At 46.3% G+C, this 18,607-nt stretch overlaps 1 protein-coding gene across 1 annotated transcript in view; it reads right to left on the bottom strand.

Annotated features, from left to right (window-relative positions):
- The window catches only part of HECTD4 (HECT domain E3 ubiquitin protein ligase 4), a 2,691,195-nt gene that overhangs the window by 346,494 nt on the left and 2,326,094 nt on the right, over positions 1–18,607 (bottom strand). The window contains exon 72 of the mRNA XM_086943079.1: positions 8,599–8,718. Coding sequence (XP_086799205.1) covers positions 8,599–8,718 — 120 coding nt within the window. The remainder of the gene's footprint in view (positions 1–8,598; positions 8,719–18,607) is intronic.

Consider the following 18,607-nt stretch of genomic DNA (forward strand, 5'->3'; position numbering starts at 1 on the left):
AGGACTCTGATGGGCGCTCCCGTCACAACAACATTAGAATCAGAGGGAGAGGAGGGAACCTCCTCCACCTAATTTGTGATACCTGGCTAAATTCAGATTCCAAAAGACAAGATGTTACCCTGCTTTGCTGTAGAGATGGTGCAAAGATCCCCAAAGCCAAGACCTCCATCCAGGGGCTCCACCACATTCCATAATTGCCTCCATCTTTAACTTTGCAGACCGTGACACAATCCTTAAAGCCTCTTTGAGACAGGACATGCGACTCTGTTCGTGTGATGGTCTTTCCCGAGTACACACTTAAAGTCCTGCAACATAGAAGTACCTTATTGGCTGTTAAACAAATGTTGAGAACGCCACATACCTAGTAAAAGCTGCTCTTCCTAGCAGAGCTGAAAGTCATCGTCCAGAAAAAAAAACTTATCTTTTGATGGAGGAAAGAACCAATCTTCGATGAAAAATACCAAACTCGCATACCCATCTTTGCAACCCAGTGGCGAGTCACAGATAAGGGGCAATTGCCCCAGAGGTCTCTTTGGATGTGGCGGCAACATCATTCGACCTCAGGTTCAGCTGATGGTCTTACACCCTGCCGTTCAAAGTCCTTGGACCCCGACCACACGGAATCTAGCACGAAGTGGAGTGGCTTCCCATTGCCTAATTTGGTCCAACCCTCCTTTTTTTCTTTTTGCGGGTTGAGTTACAGGGACTGTTTTAGGGGATGGTGAAAAGGAAGGATGTTGGGTTATTGTTGCCCAGTTGGTGACAGTTGCTAATTCATTTGATATCAGGTATATTTTTACGAGGTATGAGGAGGCGGTTTGGGGGCGAAGGTTAGCTTATGTTCTGTTTTTTTGTTCTACATGTATTTACGTCAGATACCACTGAGCACTACTATGACCAACCCATAGCCCAGAAAACCTCTCCCTACAGATCCCGGCTATCGCATAGTCTTGCACACTTTAGGGAGTAGGTGGTGAGGTATTATCAGCGCATAGCCTATGTAGCAATGAATCTACAGATGATTATCTCAAAGGGGCATCAAGGGAACCAAGGACAGCTGCCACCCACCGCTGTCAAGAGACAGCAAATTACAAAGTAATTGTTGTCACAATAGCAAGAATTTGTAGAGTTCAAGTTTTGAAAAAGTCCTTATTTTATTTTCTTCAATCCAGATGATCACGAAGACTTGTAAGTACAGCAGTAAAGTCTTGGTATAGTATACAACAGCCAAACGCCAACACGTGTTAGTAGCAGCACGCCGTACTAACAATGAGGATCGGGATTACGCTTTAGCACGGGAACCCGAGACACACTTGATGGTTCCAGAATCGTAGGCTAATATTGCCTGTTGCTCTCTACTGTTGAAGACACTAGTCAGCAATATATTTGCAAGTTCATTTGAAGGTGAATTGTCTTACAAAGGTCCTAGATATCATCCTGTTTGTTTTGCAAATACAAGTGATAACAGTTTCATGCCCTGAGGAAGTCATTGGGTGATGCCCCTTGACGAAACACGTGTTGGCGTTTGGCTGTTGTATACTATACCAAGACTGTACTGCTGTACTTACAAGTCTTCGTGATCATCTGGATTGAAGAAAATAAAATAAGGACTTTTTCAAAACTTGGATACACAGATATGGACAATTATTGTTTGAATAGACATTATCTGTAAATCTCACAGATACGTTTATACATTTTTTTGTGCCCAGGGAACTCTACAAATTATCGCATAGTCTTGCCCCATGGTCAACTCAGCAAACACTGAACGCATGGCACTGTCCATCTCCAGACATGGAATGTTAACAGTATCCTGGACCCGTTCAAGATAGGCGCAGTGCTGAAAACTACTAAACTATACTCTGCTGACATACTCCTACTCTAAGAAACACACTTGGTAAGAACTAGGTGGTAAGTCCACACCAGCATGGGCTACAAACAAGTGTTTCTGGTAGGTTATAGCAGAGGCTACCTTCGATAGTTGAGAAAATATGGCATGATAATCTAGTGTTACAGCAAACAAATGATGGATGGAATACTGACAATGCAAACATTCTCCCCCAGTCAAAAGATCTGGGTTAAATCCATTGTTCTTTTGCCCACTACGCCACCCCAGTTTGGACCCAGCCAAATGCAAATAAGTCTTGACCCTGTGCCCCATAGGAACAGTCCAGACCGAACTGCCAGGCCAGGTCCTCCCTGGACCGGAAACAAGCATCCTGGGAGCGGTTTCAGGTTATATCACCCTTCTTCAGCCAGGCTAGCTTGAATCCAGTGGAACAGTGAGCAAGGGACTCAAGTCTGGGCATACCTATCCCACTTAAGGGGGAAAAGTGTTACAGCAAACAAATAAAGGACGGAATGCTGACAATGCGAACATTCGCCCCGTCAAAAAATCTGGGTTAAATCCATTATTCTTTTGCGACACACAGTGATATTTGGTCTCCTCCACAACCAACCTATTGTAGACAGTATCTACGCTCTCCCAACCCACACCACTCACACCCTACTTTCTCAAAATATTTGGGACCTTGGTGACACAATTCCTGATGAGACTCTGGGTACTTGGCGAAAAGACATGAATGGGTTGGCAGACTGGAAGCTAGACAGGATTTCTAAGGTGGAGGGCACAAACCGAGGGCATTACCCGCTTAGAAGATTTATTGAGGCTATGGGCCTAGCAGATGTGTGGAGGGCCCTTCACCCGCAGGAATAAGGTTGCACCTTCTATTCCAGGGCCAAAAAAGTGTTTTCCTAACTAGACTACTTTCTCATATCTACCTCAGACTCTCACCGGATTTTCGAAGCGCACATTCATGCTAGGGGCTTCTCCGACCATTCCCTAATGGAAATATCTCTGCAACTAGGCCCATCACATTCCCGGCTGGGCTGGAGCCCCAAGTCCTGGTAGCTGCAGGATGCTGAATCCTGGAAATACATACATATGGCAATAGAAACAAAAAAGCCACAGTTGCATCCTTAGAGACCCACTGGGAAACAATATTAGAGGGGACATCATTGGCCACATTTTGGAATGAGTAAGAGGCACATACCGGAAGTGACAAACTTTCAGACTCACATGTAAGAATTAGAAGAAACTTACGAAATGTCTAGATCTCGCACCACGTTGGGGGGACTCCCTCCATCAAAAACAATACTCCATTAGCTCATTTTAGATGAGGCATGGGCTGTGCGGCTCAACACGCAGAGCTGTATATATTAATGGCGTGACAAAACCAGCAAGACACTGCATTAGATCTGTACCAAAATGACACCCACTGCATTCATAAATGGGGGGTGCAAGACACATGGATGAGGATCTCAGCACACAGAGCTTTTCTTCATACTGTAAGGAGCACCTCCTGAGGTAGACTCTGAGGCCCTGCAGGACTTTGTGAAAGACCTGCTTCACCCCACTTGACAGCCCTAGATTGGAATACACTAGAAAAGTATATTAAATGAGAGGAACTGGGGGATTCCCTAATGCAACTCCAGCGCAGCCAGACGCCACCCACAACAGGTTTCTAGAACAGTTCTTTAGAATCCTGCTCCTTGGCATGCTTCACCAGGCCTAGGAGACCGGCATGCTCCCTCCGGACCTCTGACTAGCCGAAACAGTGGTCATACCCAAACCGGACCATTGCTCCTCATATCATCCCCTCTCCCTTCTGAATATGGTAGTCAAAATATGGGGCAAGATCCTGTCCAACAGACTGATGCCATTGATAGCCAATCTGGTTCATTAGGATCAGTCTGGCTTAATGTCTCATCGGCCACAAGACATAACATTCAACATATATAAAATATGTTAGCAGACAGAATACAGGAGCTCATGCCCTTCTTCTGGTAGACTTTCAGAAGGCATTCAACTCTGTTCCGTGGGACTATCTGTTTTGCTTATTGCATAAACTGAACTTTGGACCCAAGTTTATTACCTGGGCATGACCACTGTAGACTGACTTACATGTCAGAGTGAGAGTGTGGGGCTCATTGTCCAATCGATTCCCGATATATAGATGAATGAGACAGGGATGACCTTTATCGCCTTTGCTATTCACTATTGCGATCAACCCCCTTGCAGGATGGGTGAGGATAGATGCCTTCGTCAGAAGCCTAGAATGGCTGCCTGGTATCTCAGATAGGTTTGCACTGTACGCAGATGATGTCCTGACATTTTAAGATGACCCCCCAGGAATCTGGATCCTGGGTCCTCCAAAACTTTGGAATCTGTGAAGGCTTATACGGGCTTACCATTCACAGGGCCAAATACTCAGGGTATGCCCTGGCATGTTCCTCTTCAGCCCCTGATTGGGCTAAAAACATACAGATCATTCGAGAAAGCTTTCCATATATAGGGATAAGTGTGACAAAAGACCCAAAACGAGCATTGGAATGAGCCATCCAACCCTAACTGGAACATGTGAGCAATGACCTTGGGTTTTGGACAAAGCTGCTCCTGTTTCCTATGGGGCTCGCCTCCATTTATAAAACGGTCATCCAGCCCAGCTTGCTATAAGAGTTACACAATTATCCCTTTCCACTTCCAAACTCCTTTTTCAAAAAGTTGGATTCACTCCTGCGGTTTATCACCATACCCCACGAATAGCCGACATAACATTTTATATATCTACATATGACGGGAACATGGCAGCTCCAGACCTACTTACGTACTATAGACAATCTCACCTCATTGCCATAAATGAATAGTGGTTCAATACCACAGCCGATCCCGCCTTCACCAAATAAAGGTGGGATATGCAAGATACCCCCTTCTACATCTATTGTATGTTGGGACACCCCCCACCCTGAAGAAAGTCTTCCATCAGTGACAAAAGTGACTCTTCAGATTTGGAGGGAGAACCATAGAGCACTCATTGGGGAGGGGAGAAGGGGGGACGACGCATGACAAAGGAGACCCCATTGTGGCACAGAACTCTTATAACAGAGTCCGACCATTGAGGGCTTCAAACCTGGGAAGTGATAAGTGTCTCAAAGCTGTTGAATCAGGCCAGATGATTAAAACCTTCCTAGAGATACAGGCAGATTACCACGTAGATAGCACACAGTTTTTCAGCTACCAGACACCCTTTTACCCAACATATAACAGAGCCCAAAGACATACAGTACTAAAGCTCACTAGAGGCCAAGATAATCCTAGGTGAACTGACTGAACAAAAGATCTCCCAAGTATACCAGTGCTTTGTGCTTAATACACCAGACTCATAGCTAAGGCCCAGAAAGACAGTGGCCCCACCCCGCCATTGGAATGGTGCAAATCTGTGCTACAGTGCTGCATGAGCGTGGAAATCTCTATATACAAAGGTAAGGGCTGCCCTCTGAAAAATCATAAAATACAGGCTGTGTGGGGCATCACCCTCAAAAGGGCTAAAAACCCACCATCAAGCTCTGGTAGAGGAAATACAGAATTATAATAGCAAAGCATGAGCTGGGGACTCAAGAGCGAAAGGGCAGAAAAATTATAAATGTATTGTTAACTGTTGGCTGAGAGTTTGGGGAGGGGGCTTCTGTACTGTTAAATCAAGGGTGTGGCCATGAATGCATCAGTTGTCTTGTATTGTCAGTTGTGCAAACATGTCTGATGTTCCAAAAACAGATAAAATGTTGTTATTAACAAAAGTACTGGGGATAGCACCCTTGGCTTGCGTCTACTTCAGGGAAGAACTCAAGTCTCCTTTTAGAAAAAACAGAACTTCTCTGGACAAGATTTAAGCATGGTTAAGTTGACGAAGTGTATCTTGAAATCAGAGGCCAAATCCATCAATTATAAGGTGATGTAATGGCCTGCAAGGTCTCTGTAAAACGAGATACCCGACACCCAATGGCTGGTCCTGCTAGCACAGTTATTAATTAAAGAGGTTGATAAGCCGGGGTGCCAGCCATGGAGCTGGAAGCAGAAAGCGCTGTTGCTGGCGGAGGCGGAAATTTTGATATACATATGTGCTTCTAATGGAACATTAGTTGCATCCCCTTGTGCGCACCTTTAGGTCCCTGGTGTTGTGCCAAGGATTCCTTGAAAAAATGTGAGTCACTTTGTTGTAAGTTTTTTGAACTTCCAATTCTTTATTTAATTTCTTTTTTGCATCTTTATATGGTATTTATGAAATTGTTCCAGCATTTCATCATCATTACATATGAACGTATGGCATCTAGCTTTAGTTCCTCCTATGCATTTCGGGCATAGAGACCTTCATCAGGGAGCATCGCTATGAAATTAAAAGGAATATAACACTTTTACTTAATCTATAAATGCAATGCCCTCCCTTTTTAAAAAAGACTACTCATGCAAAATGCTCGTGAACCCAGTGAACAACATCACACAAAAAAAATATGTGAAAAAAACTGTGTGTCATGTGTACAATTATGAATTCAAAGTTCATAGCGAAACAAAATGTTCCACTGCCACTTACATGCTGGTACGGAGCTGATACCACTATGGGGATCAGGTTTGTAAGTAGCCTTTCCGGGATTCTAAAGTGCAAGGTTTAAAAAGGAAGAGTTTTTGTAGTCGCGTTTCTCTGTGCGCCGGCACCCTCATAAGAAATGTTTGCTGACCAATACTACGAACAATCTCACTTACGATTTAGATCCGTGGCGTCTCTTTCTCTCGTCCGTCTTATCTCATAGATCGGCTCGTGTAAAAGCTAACTTCGCGCTGCTAGTTATCAATGTCGGGTTTCGGCCTACGAAGGCTCACATTGTACACATTTTATCTTGCACACAAATTTTTTTCAGCACCCATTTCCATTACCTATTTTTTAGCAGCACCCATACATTTTTTCTAACTACCAAGGTTGATCCTGTTGTCACGACAACAGCATTTTTAGTATATTTTTTTCTCTTCAAGTCGAAGCGTCAGCCTGTAGTCTTTCGTTGAGCTTATGATCACGTGATCGGCAACGAGTGACCAATCAGGGCGCTTCGTATGCCGAAACCCGGACATTGATACCTAGCAGCGCGAAGTTAGCTTTTACACGAGCCGATCTAGGAGATAAGACGGACGAGAGAAAGAGACGCCACGCGTCTAAATCGTAAGTGAGATTGTTCGTAGTATTGGTCAGCAAACATTTCTTATGAGGGTGCCGGCGCACAGAGAAACGCGACTAAAAAAACTCTTGCTTTTTAAACCTTGCACTTTAGCAATCCCGGAAAGGCTACTTACAAACACGATCCCTATAGTGGTATCAGCTCCGTACCGGCATGTAAGTGGCAGTGGAACATTTTGTTTTGCTATGAACTTTGAATTCACAATTGTACACATGACACACAGGTTTTTTCACATATATTGTTTCGTGTGATGTTGTTCACTGGGTTCACGAGCATGTTGCATGAGTAGTCTTTTTTGAAAAGTGAAGACACTGCATTTATAGATTGTTAAATAAAAGTGTTATATTCCTTTTAATTTCATAGCGATGCTCCCTGATGAAGGGCTCTATGCCCGAAATGCATAGGAGGAACTAAAGCTAGATGCCATACGTTCACATGTAATGATGATGAAATGCTGGAACAATTTAATAAATATCATATAAAGCTGCAAAAAAGAAATTAAATAAAGAATTGGAAGTTCATAAAACTTACAACAAAGTGACTCACATTTTTTCAAGGAATCCTTGGCACAACACCATGGACCTAAAGGTGTGCACAAGGGGATGCAACTAATGTTCCATTAGAAGCACATTTGCATACGTGATTATTAACGTCCAAGACAGGAGGCGTTACCCTTGTAGCACCCATAACCTACAATACAAACCACACGAATTTATCGACAAAAATTAAGGTTGTGCACCAGTCTTCAACATTCGCTCCTCATTCGGAACTTTTGATATACCATGAAAAATCTGGTGTAGCTGCTCGACACGCTGGCAAGGCTGCTTTTGGTGAAAGGGTTGGTCCCTTGAGAAACCACAGACCATGCCGTTTTTTTGATGGAATTGGCGAACTGGCAAGGCCCAAGGAATGTGCAGAGATTTTGATTGATTTGCCTAAAGTGCTCCAGTGCTGAAACAGTTTCATCTTAGAAAGGCGCTCACCATCAAAGTGCATGTCCATTACATTTGCCTGGATGACTCCAGAGGGCCTGGTAGATTGCACTGAGATGTGGCTACAGATGACAATACCAGTGATCATAGATCTAGCCACGGAATCAGCAAAAGGACTCTTGTAAATGCTCAAACAGACTACACCTTTGCCAGCTGCACCATCTCCTAAAACGTATGGTATTAAATAAGCCTAAAGGCATGTCAATATGGAGGTTAGCAGGGATAAGCTCAGCAAATAAAATACTTTTTCTCCCTTAATGGTGCACTTGGACTTTGGCTCCAAAAAGGATTGGAAGGGAAAGTAATGGGGTTCAAGTTCTAGCATAGAGCCCATATCTCTAAATTCTCTGATAAAGGATGAGTGTACAGGACATGGGATTGTTCGGAACCGGTCCATAACTCTAAGACACTTGGTGACAAACATAGGTCTGAAAAGCACTGATTCCCAACCCACAGAAGTCAAAAGATCTTAAAGTAAAAGTCTTGTTGGAAAATGACATTGGGTTAACTTTGGTAAAACATGTCTTATTAGAGTAAATATTACCTCCCACTATTTCCAGTGGATCTAAAGTAATCTCCGGGGCAGCATGATCAGCTGTTCGTTGCACAGTTGCATTTAACACTCGATTCATCACAGTCACCTTAGTATCATAAAAGATTAGTCCTAAAGGAATGAAAAAATAGAGAGTTCTCTTTCCATTATTAAACGTGTAAATCAACTCAATAGTAACATTGTTACATCTATAATCATTCTAAAAAACAGTACTAAAACAGTTTACCAACAATCCAAAAATCCAAATAGGTGTTTTAAAGTGTAAGTTACCTGTAACAAAATTTCTTCCCACATTCATATCTTTTATAGATTCACGTGCTTAAATACCTCTCTTGCTGGTGTTCTAATATAATATAAAACAGTACTAATGCATCCCTATGTAAAACAATAATGTTTGTTTAACAGCGCAATTAGGTCCCTGGAAAAAGCCTAAACTTCAGTGAATGAGGCGGAAGACCTAAGCACCCCATTCCCCTTTCAGTCCACCACAGCCCAGATTTCATAGTAAAAGAATGAAGCAAGCCTCTAACGAGAGGGAGGGAGGGTAGCAGGTGAATCTATATCAGTGCTGGGGAATTACTAGTAAATTAGGTTTTTTTTCTCTGGCATATGATCTTCCCTCTGAGCAACTGCTGTTTTTTTAATGAATATTTAGCAGTGCCCTCACAATACATAAGTCAATCCATGCGATGAATTTGAATAGAAAAAGGCAATGGTCATCATTGGGCTATGGCCACACCATGAGTCCAATTACAGAAAAACTCTACTTTTTGCCTATTTTTCAGGGGAAAGCTTGGTTGATGGGACTCAACTGAGCTGCTTTGACAACGAAAACACATTTCATATAAAATGCTCCTGTTGCCTTTAGAGGAAATGATAATAACATTGCTCAAAGTAAATGCTATAAGTAGGGGCATTTGTTGACTAAAATGGAGGTATTTTACAATTTGGCAGCTTTTTCATTACAGCAATCCCAGCTCACCACTGCTTTAAAATGTTAAAGCACAAGTTACTACTTGTGTAACGATATATCTGTAAGAGACATTAGTTAGTGATAGATTCCTTACCTTAGAATATCCCCAGGCGTCAGACTGGATCCGAAAAGTTTTGCTTAGCGGTACCCCTGCGCGTCCGTCGCTGGCGTCGTATGCGCTGAGATGACGTCACGGAGACTACTTAGGTGCCACCCATGGGCGCTGGCGTCAGTTCTGTACACGACTTTCCGTGCCAGGAACGCAGAGCCATGCAAGATACTGACCACTGGTGCATTGAAAACTAGGGCCCTGAAATTTACCATAACCCTAGTAATTAGTTTGCAGAACAGGGAGGATGGGTGGGGCGGTAAGGAATCTATCACTAACTGATGTCTCTTACAGATGTATCGTTACACAAGTAGTAACTTGTGCATCTGAAAGAGACATGTTAGTCATAGATTCCTTACCTTAGAATAGATACCCCAGCAATACCAACCCCGGTGGTGGGTCTGCGAACAAGATTACACCAGAAAGTCACGGAGAACAGAACGGCCAAAGAAGCAATCTCTCTGGACTTGACTTTCAAGGCAGTAATGCTTGGTAAAGGTGTGCAGCAATGCCCACGTAGCTGCCTGACAAATGTCCTGCAAGGGAACACCTTGTCCCAAAGCAGTAGTGGCTGCGGTTGCCCTGGTGGAATGGGCACGCAGCCCCACAGGAGGCTCCTGCGTGGCCAACGAGTAACAGGCCTTCATGCAGAGAACAACCCACTGAGGGATGATCCGTTTGTGCACGGCCCAACCTTTTTTGGCGCCCACGTAGCCAACGAAGAGCTGGTCATCCACCCGGAACTGTTGTGTGCGCTTCAGATAGAACGAGAGCGCACGTTTTGGGTCCAGACGGTTGAGCCTCTCTTCCTCTTTTGAAGGATGCGGAAAGAAGATGGGCAAAGTGATGGTCTGCCCAATGTAAATGAGCGTAACAACCTTTGGCAAGAAAGAAGGACAGGTCCTTAAAACCACCTTGTCTGGATGAACAAAAAGGAAAGGAGGTTTAGAAGAAAGAGCCTGGAGCTCACTCTCTCTTCTGGCAGAGGTGATAGCTACCAGGAAAGCGATCTTGAGAGTGAGAAGACAAAGGAAAGTTATGAAGGGGCTCAAAGAGAGCGCACATCAGATATGTCAAGACAAAATTCAAGTCCCATTGAGGCATTATGAACGGCACAAGACAAAATGTGTGCGTAATACCTTTCAGAAAACGGTTAACAACTGGGGACTTAAAAAGAGAAGGTTGATCAGTAAACCTTAGAAAGGCAGAGATGGCAGAAAGATAACCTTTGACAGTGCCCAGAGCAGAGCTCTGCTGGGCCAAGGAAAAGAGGAACAGAAGAACCTCGGAAAGAGGGACAGAAAGGGGATCCACAGCTTTAGCTGCACACCGTGCCACAAACAAACTTGTTCCACCTGCAGGCGTATACCGTTTTAGTGGAGGGACGCCTGGCTGCCAGAATGACATCACAGACTTCAGAGGGAAAATCGAAAGCAGTCAACTGTCGCCGCTCAATCTCCACGCATGGAGTTGGAGGCTGGACAGTTTGGGTGAAAGACTGTCCCCTACTGCTGCGACAGAAGATCCTCCCGAAGAGGCAGTCAGATCGGGGGATTGATCGCCCTGCTGAGTAGCTCGGGATACCAGTATCTTCGTGCCCAATCCGGAGCCACAAGGATGACTTGGGCCCGGCCGCGCCAAATCTTCTTCAGCACTCTGGCCAGAAGTGGTATAGGCAGAAAGGTGTACAACAGACCGCAACTTCACTCGCGACGAAAAGCGTCGCCGAGTGAGTGCCACCTTGGAAATTCCAACGCGCAGAACTGATGACATTGCGCGTTCTCTTCGGTGGCGAATAGATCTAACTAAGGCTCTCCCCACTGCAGAAAGAGACCTTGCGCCACGTCCAAGTGCAGACGCCATTCATGATCCATCATGCACCGGCGGCTGAGTTCATCCGCCCAGGCGTTCAGAGAACCTGCCAGGTGTTGAACCACTAAGGTAATGCCTTGATGTTCAACCAACGTCCTGAGGCACAGAGCCTCCTGACATAGGGTCCCCAACCCCACCCCGCCTTGTTTGTTGCAGTACCACATGGCAGTGGTGTTGTCCATTAACACCTGCACTACACTTCCCCGGACAGAGGGAAGGAATGCTTTCAGTGCAAGTCGGATCGCCCGAAGATCCAAAACATTGATATGGAGCCGGGACTCCGCCGGAGACCAGAGGCCTCTGATCTCCGCCTCTCCCAAGTGGCCTCCCCATCCCACGAGGGGCGCATCCGACACCACCGGTGCTCCGGTTGGGGAAGGGAGAGGGATCTGGCATTGACCCAATCGTGATTCGTGAGCCACCACTGCGAGTGTCGTGCAGTGCCCTCTGAGACCTGGACATGATCAGACAGGTTGCCCTGATGCTGTGCCCACTGGAACTTCAGGTCCCACTGCAGAGCCCGCATATGCCATCTGGCATGTTGCACTAGCAGGATGCAGTAGGCCATCAAGCCCAATGCTACCATCCAGTCTCCAGGAGCCAGAGTCAACATCTTGAACCGACTGATATTCCTGAGGTCCAAATGGGGTGCAAGCCCCCTTTATCCTTCTTGGGGACCAGAAAGTAGTGGGAATAACAACCACAACCTATTCCTGGCCCAGGAACGCACTCAATGGCCCCCTTGGCCAAGAGGGGCATGACTTCCTGTTGGAGAAGCGCAAAGTGATCCCCCGACATGCGGTGGAACTGAGGATGCATGGCCGGGGTGCAGACTCGAAGGGGAGGGAGTAGCCCCTCCGGATAAGCTGCAACACCCACTTGTCGGAAAAGACAGAATGCCAATGAGGAAGGTGATGGCGAATCCTGACACCCACTGCTGTGGGATACGACCCGAAGCTCAGACTAGGAAGGCTTTGAGGTAGACTTCACGGGGAGGAGGTGGACTGAATCTCACGCTGTCCCTTGGAGCCACCACGGCGGTCGCCTCGCTCACGGGCCCGCTAAGTCTGGTCCTGCGCTGGCTTTTAGCTGAACAAACGGCCAGGTGTGCCTCTGCCATAGCCAAAAAAGGAGTGAAACGTGGACGTGGACGCGCGAGTGGTGGAAAGGACCAAGGACTTGGCCGTAGCTCGAGAGTCCTTAAAACGCTCCAGTGCTGTGTCGGCCTCGTCACCAAACAGGGGAGTGCCATCAAAAGGCATATCCATGAGCGAGCTCTGGACGTTCAGGGAGAACCCAGTGGACCACAGCCAGGCGTGGCGCCGTAGTGCCATGGTCGTGATATTTGCCCTACCTAGGGAAGTCTGCGGTGTCCAAGCTACAACGAATGGCGAACCTAGCCAAGTACTTGCCCTCAGCCACAGCCTGGGTCAGCACTGTCTGGACCTCTTCCGGGCACCGGGGTAACACCTCAGCCACGGAATCCTACACCGCGTGGGAATAGCGGTCCAGGAGGCATGCGGTGGTTACTGGCCACAGTCCTAAGCTGGCCAAAGAGAACAACCGCTTGCCAAACTGCTGCAATCTCATAGAGTCCTTCTCCGGCGGAGCCATGGGAAAGGCACTCTGGGACGTAGAAGCTTGAATGACCAGACTTTCAGGTGTAGGATAAATGGTCAGAAAGGCCGGGTCACCCTGTGCCGGGCAATGACGCCTGCCGATATTCTTATCCACATGGGCCCCCATGGCGGGCAGTGACCAAGAGTCCAACAAGACTTCGGTGAGGGCATCATTAAAAGGCAGCAGCGGCTCCGAAGAAGTGGACACCGGCTGGAGCACCTCAGTGAGGAGATTTGTCTTCAGGGTCACTATGGGGAGATCGAGGTTAAGGACCTCAGCAACCCGACGGAGCACCACCATATAAGGGGCACCTTCCTCCATAGTGGGCGGGGAGAGGCAAGTCCCGGATAAGAAGAGACGTCGAGGCCACTGGCCTCCTCCAAGTCATCCACCACAGTCCTGCTCTGAATGACTCTGACGAGCAAGCAGGTCCTCAAATCCTTCCCAGTCATCCTCCTCCGCCAGCCCGGAAGGCACAGGCCTCGGCGGCGTGGGAGGGACGGGTGAAGGTATAAACGGCACTGGGATTTTGGATCCGCCTCCAGGAACCAGTGCAGAGGCAGAACCAGCGGGCGCTGGCGGCGGAGCCTTGGGTGGCGCCGGGGCCGGAGCCGGCAGCATGGGTCATCGCGGAGCGGAGGGCGGCGCCGGGGCTGGAGCCAGCAGCATGGGACCTCTTGGGGCCAAGGCCAGAGCCAGGGGCACAGGATCCTGCGGCGGTGGACCTGGATCTGCCAAAGGAGTCGATGGACCAGCAGGATACGGACACGGACACATTTGTGGGGGAGTCACCGACGGACCCGGGTAAGGTGGGTAGGCCGCAGGACTCCCAGGCTCTAAAGGAGACCCTGGGGCGGAGCCCTTTCCCCCTCATCTGCATCCGGGGACCGACGAGGGGACATCGGAGAGCGAAAACGCTTCTTCGACTTCTTTTTGTGCCGTTTCTTACCCTAATCCGAAGGGGAAGAGGAGTGGTGGTTACTCAAAATAATAGTCAAAAAATGACTAGGGTACATGCTCTAACCGGATCTGCGCTTACTGGCGTGGAAAAAGAAAGAACTGATGCCAGCGTGCATGGGTGGCGACTCCATGAGCGGTCACTGGAACTATCCCTGGATCTGGAACGGCGCGGGGACGAGTGCCAAACCTCAAACAATTTCCGGCGCCGCTCCCTCAGGGCCTTCGGGCCATAGCCCTACAGTCCAAACAGGACCAGGTGTCATGGTCGCGCTCCAGGCAGTAGAGACAGACGTCATGCGGGGCCGCCACCGACAGATTTCGACGGCAGGTCCTGCAAGACTTAAAACTAGGCATCCCTACTAGCACCAGAGAAACCAACACAAGACAAAAGTCTCAAAATAATAGTCAAAAAAGGACTAGGGTACGTGCTCTAACCGGATCTGCGCTTACTGGCGTGGAAAAAGAAAGAACGCATGGGTGGCGTCTAAGTAGTCCCCGTGACGTCATTCCGGTACTCAAATAGGCTTGGGGTTTCAACCTAACATAGTCACTGAGCACTATCCAGCCGTGTGCCTTATTAATGAGAGTTGCTTTGTCTTCTAAGACAGATAGCATTGATGTTGTTTTTCGTGCTGTTTTTTTGAAAGAAAGAAGGTCCGTTGGAACAGTCCAGAGATCAGACAAGCCCAGTAACTCAATTGAATCGAGCAAGTAATCCCTGGCTGGGTATTTTACTTGGCTGACCAGGTCTTTCCAAAGATGGAAATTTAAAGTTCCTACCTCAGCGCTTCGGATTTTATGCCAACTTTTAACATAGGTGCTCCTCCTTTCAACCGTTTGTCTTTGAATCCCAAATTCCAAATTCTAACCGGATTTGAGCCGGGGAGGCGTATTTTGGGAGGTGGAAAATTGCTCTGTAGGAGTTAGCTATTGCGACGTCTAAAACTGCTACATCTTTGCCTTTTAGAGCCTCACTCCCATATGACAGTGTCAGCAGCAGTTTAGCCCTCAAGACTTGTAAAAAGCGTTCAAGAGTGAGGTCGGGGCGCTGTCTCTTGAATGACTTCAGGGCTAGATACGTAGTGGTCCCCTTTCTTCGGATGGACTCTAGCTGGAGTTTAAATGTATTTTTATGATCCATTAGGATTCCCAGGTATTTGTAGCTTTGTACTTGGTCCAAGCGTTGGCCGTCAAGAAACCAACTATTGGTCTTCTTTTTATGATAGTTGACTGCCATAATTTTCGTCTTCTTGAGGTTTATTTTTAGGGAGTTCCGCTTAGAAAAACTGTTTGTCGTGTTTATCAAATGCTGAAGGCCAATTGGTGTCCTACTAATTAAAACTAGGTCGTCCGCATATAGCAAGTTTGACATTAGCTTGTTCTCCAAGTTGGGAGCATGAGATACGCAACTGTCCAACTCCCCAGGCAGGTCGGCCAAAAAAAGATTAAAGAGGGTCAGGCCAGGACGCACCCCTGCTTGAGGCCCTTAGAGGTCTTGATGCGTTTTGAGATGTATGCCCCTTCCCCTAGTTTAACCTGATCCATGTGTCTGTGTGCAGCTGTTTTAGCCGGTCCAAAAGAGTGGTTGGAATACCCCAATTGTCCAGTTTTACCCAAGGTTTGGAACGGTCAACATGGTCGAAAGTGGCTGTATAGTCAATAAAACACAGGAAGAGAGGCATCTTTGAAGTTTTGGCTGCATCCATTAGCAGTGTGAGAGCCAGTATGTTTGTTGTAGTTCCTTGGCCGCTACGGAACCCGGTTTGATTGATGGGGATGATGGAATGGTCTGAAGCCCAAGATGTTAGCTCGTCCAAGATTGTGTCGGCATAGTATTTGGCGTCTACGTCGAGGAGGGCGATCAATCGGTAGTTATTTGGGTCGTTTCTTTTGCCTTGCTTAATAATTGGGCTAATAATAGATCCTTTCCAAGATTCCAGAATGGTAGCCGTGTTTTTTAAGCTCTTGAAAACTGGTAATAAGAGCCTTGCTCCAAAAGTTGGCATCATGTTTACACAGTTTCGGTGGTATCCCGTTAGGGCCGGGCGCTCCCATGTCTCTACCCTTGGTTATTAAGCCTTTTATCTGTTTTTCTGTGGGGGCGTACCCTTCCTCTTCTATAGGGTCTGTGGGGTCTGAATCCCCAGCCGTCTGGGTCCCCTGTTGCTTTAGATGTTGGTGCTGCTGACCAAGTGTGTCACTTTTCTCTTGTTGGGGGATTCAATGACAGATGTCAAGGTATCTGCTCCCTTGTTATTGAAGTGAGTGGAAAGGTAATCAACCCAGATGTTCTCTGCTATATTGGAACTGATTCCATGGTGGTTCGGACGTTCTATCTTATGAATTGTAAGCCAGAACTTGGCACTATTATGTTGCTTGGCATCGTGCAATAATTTGGCCCACGTTTCGTCGTTCTTTTGCCTTATTTTTCTCCACTTCCTCCGTCTAAGTAGTGCCATTGTTTGTCTAAGGGATGACTGTAGCTCAAAGTTCCCCGGTGTTTTTCGCAGTTGAAGGGTTCGGTTTATGGTGCATTTGAGGCTCTTAGTTTCTGGACTGGAATTTACTTTTTTTGATCAGTCTTCTAGTTGTCTTGATTTGGCCCCTGTCCTAGTTGCAAAATTACAACTAAAGGTCTTAATAAAGTTTTCCCATGCTGTTACAATTGGGATACCATTTTCTTTTTCCCTCTCAAACAAAGTTTTTGCAGCGGCTGAAAGGGCTTCAATATTGTTGGCATTGCACCTTAAATGCATTATATTAGAGACTTCTTCGGTGCCAATTGGTTTCCAGATGTCTAGTGTAGCGACTGATCTCGCTTTCAACGTTATTTCCTGTGGAAGGTGATCGCTCTGAGCCATATCTCCTATTTTGAAGGTTGATATTTTATCGAACATGGCTAATGTTGCAAACGTGTAATCCAGAAGAGAGGATGTTTTTGACGAGTGAAAAGTGGAAACTGGTGGAATATCCTCAGGAAAGCGCCCATTCAATGCTCTTAGATTTAGATGTTCTAGTTCTTGTAGCAAGTGTCTAGCCAATCTTGAGGGTTTGCTGTTGTTTGCTTTGCCCTGAGTCGGTATCCCCCAACGTGAAGTGAGTTTATACACAGGGCTGTCATCTTGGCTTGACCCAAGGAGGTGTAGATTGAAATCGCCAGAAACAATAAAATGGTCAGTTTCTTGCTCATCCATAATGCGCTTTATTTCATTTGACAGCTCCTTTACAGCCAGTTGTTTGTTTTGGATGCACGTAGGTGTTAATTATTATTACTTCATGCATCGCGTTGTTAAATTTGAGCCTTATCAGTATTGCATGAACAGCGTTGGGTGATGTAATTTTCACCTCAATAGGCTTTGTTGAGCCCATAGTATTAATCGAAGTCATCATCATTAGTCCCCCAGAACAGCGACCAAAGTTTGACCCCTTTGCTGCCGGGACAAAGTCGGAGCAGTAACCTTGGAAATCCTTGGCGTTCTCTTCCCAAGTTTCCTGGAAAAGTATTAAGTCAAATGTTTTCAAATAGTTGGGTAGTTCCTGGTCGACTAATTTGGCTCCCAGACCATTAATGTTCCAAATGCAAAGTTTAGTTTGTCCTTGAACAAGTGAGGGGTTTCACTCACTTGTCACTTTGGACAATCTATTAATATTGTGCGTGTTATTTGTGGCCGCACTTCTGGACCCGGCTTCTCAATTGGAATCAGTTTTCCAAAATTTCTGCCAAACTTAACTCCTTCTGTTCGGGCCAAGAGTTTACCGGGGGTTCTACTTCTTGCCCCTCTTAGTACTGAGGTGGTAATTTGATCTGGGGCGGTGGTTGGAGCTTTTAAGAACGGAGTTGGATAAGGCGATTTCAATTAGACTAGAATTACTATGCCCCAGTGCTTAAACATACTTTCCTCTTCCTTGATTTTGTTTACGATTTCACTTGAGCTTCATCTTGTCCTCGTCACCTCCTGGCCTAGGGGGTTATTATTTGGAAGGAATTCTATGGAAAGTAAATCCTTTGAGTTTATGTTTCCAAGACTCTGGATAGAGTTTAAGAGTCGTAATACATTTCCTCTGTTTAATATGTCGTTTCTTCCCCGTGATATATATTCCGGAATGAAAGTGATGCTGACCACTTCATCCGTTATCCTTTCCTTGATTTTATTAGTAGGGGTTAAGACCTGTGAAAGAGGACTTAATTGCAGAGATTTGTTCTTTTCTACTCCTTGGATAACAGATTTGGGAGAAGGTGGTAGGAGGGCAGATAAAGACTTGGTTTTGCAGGGTGAGTCGCAATCCTTTGCCGAGCCCCCTGACGGCAATTTTTGTTGGTCCTCATTTTTTGACAAATGGACTTCAGTGGATAATCCCCCTGGGGTTGGATTTCCTTGGTGTTTTTTGAGGTTGCTGAATTTCTGAAATTTTGTTCTAATAATGTTGCCTCCTGCCTTTTATTCGTTGTTGAGAGGTTCCTTCTT

This window comes from Lissotriton vulgaris, chromosome 11 (genome assembly GCF_964263255.1).
Source record: "Lissotriton vulgaris chromosome 11, aLisVul1.2, whole genome shotgun sequence".
Taxonomy (NCBI): domain Eukaryota; kingdom Metazoa; phylum Chordata; class Amphibia; order Caudata; family Salamandridae; genus Lissotriton; species Lissotriton vulgaris.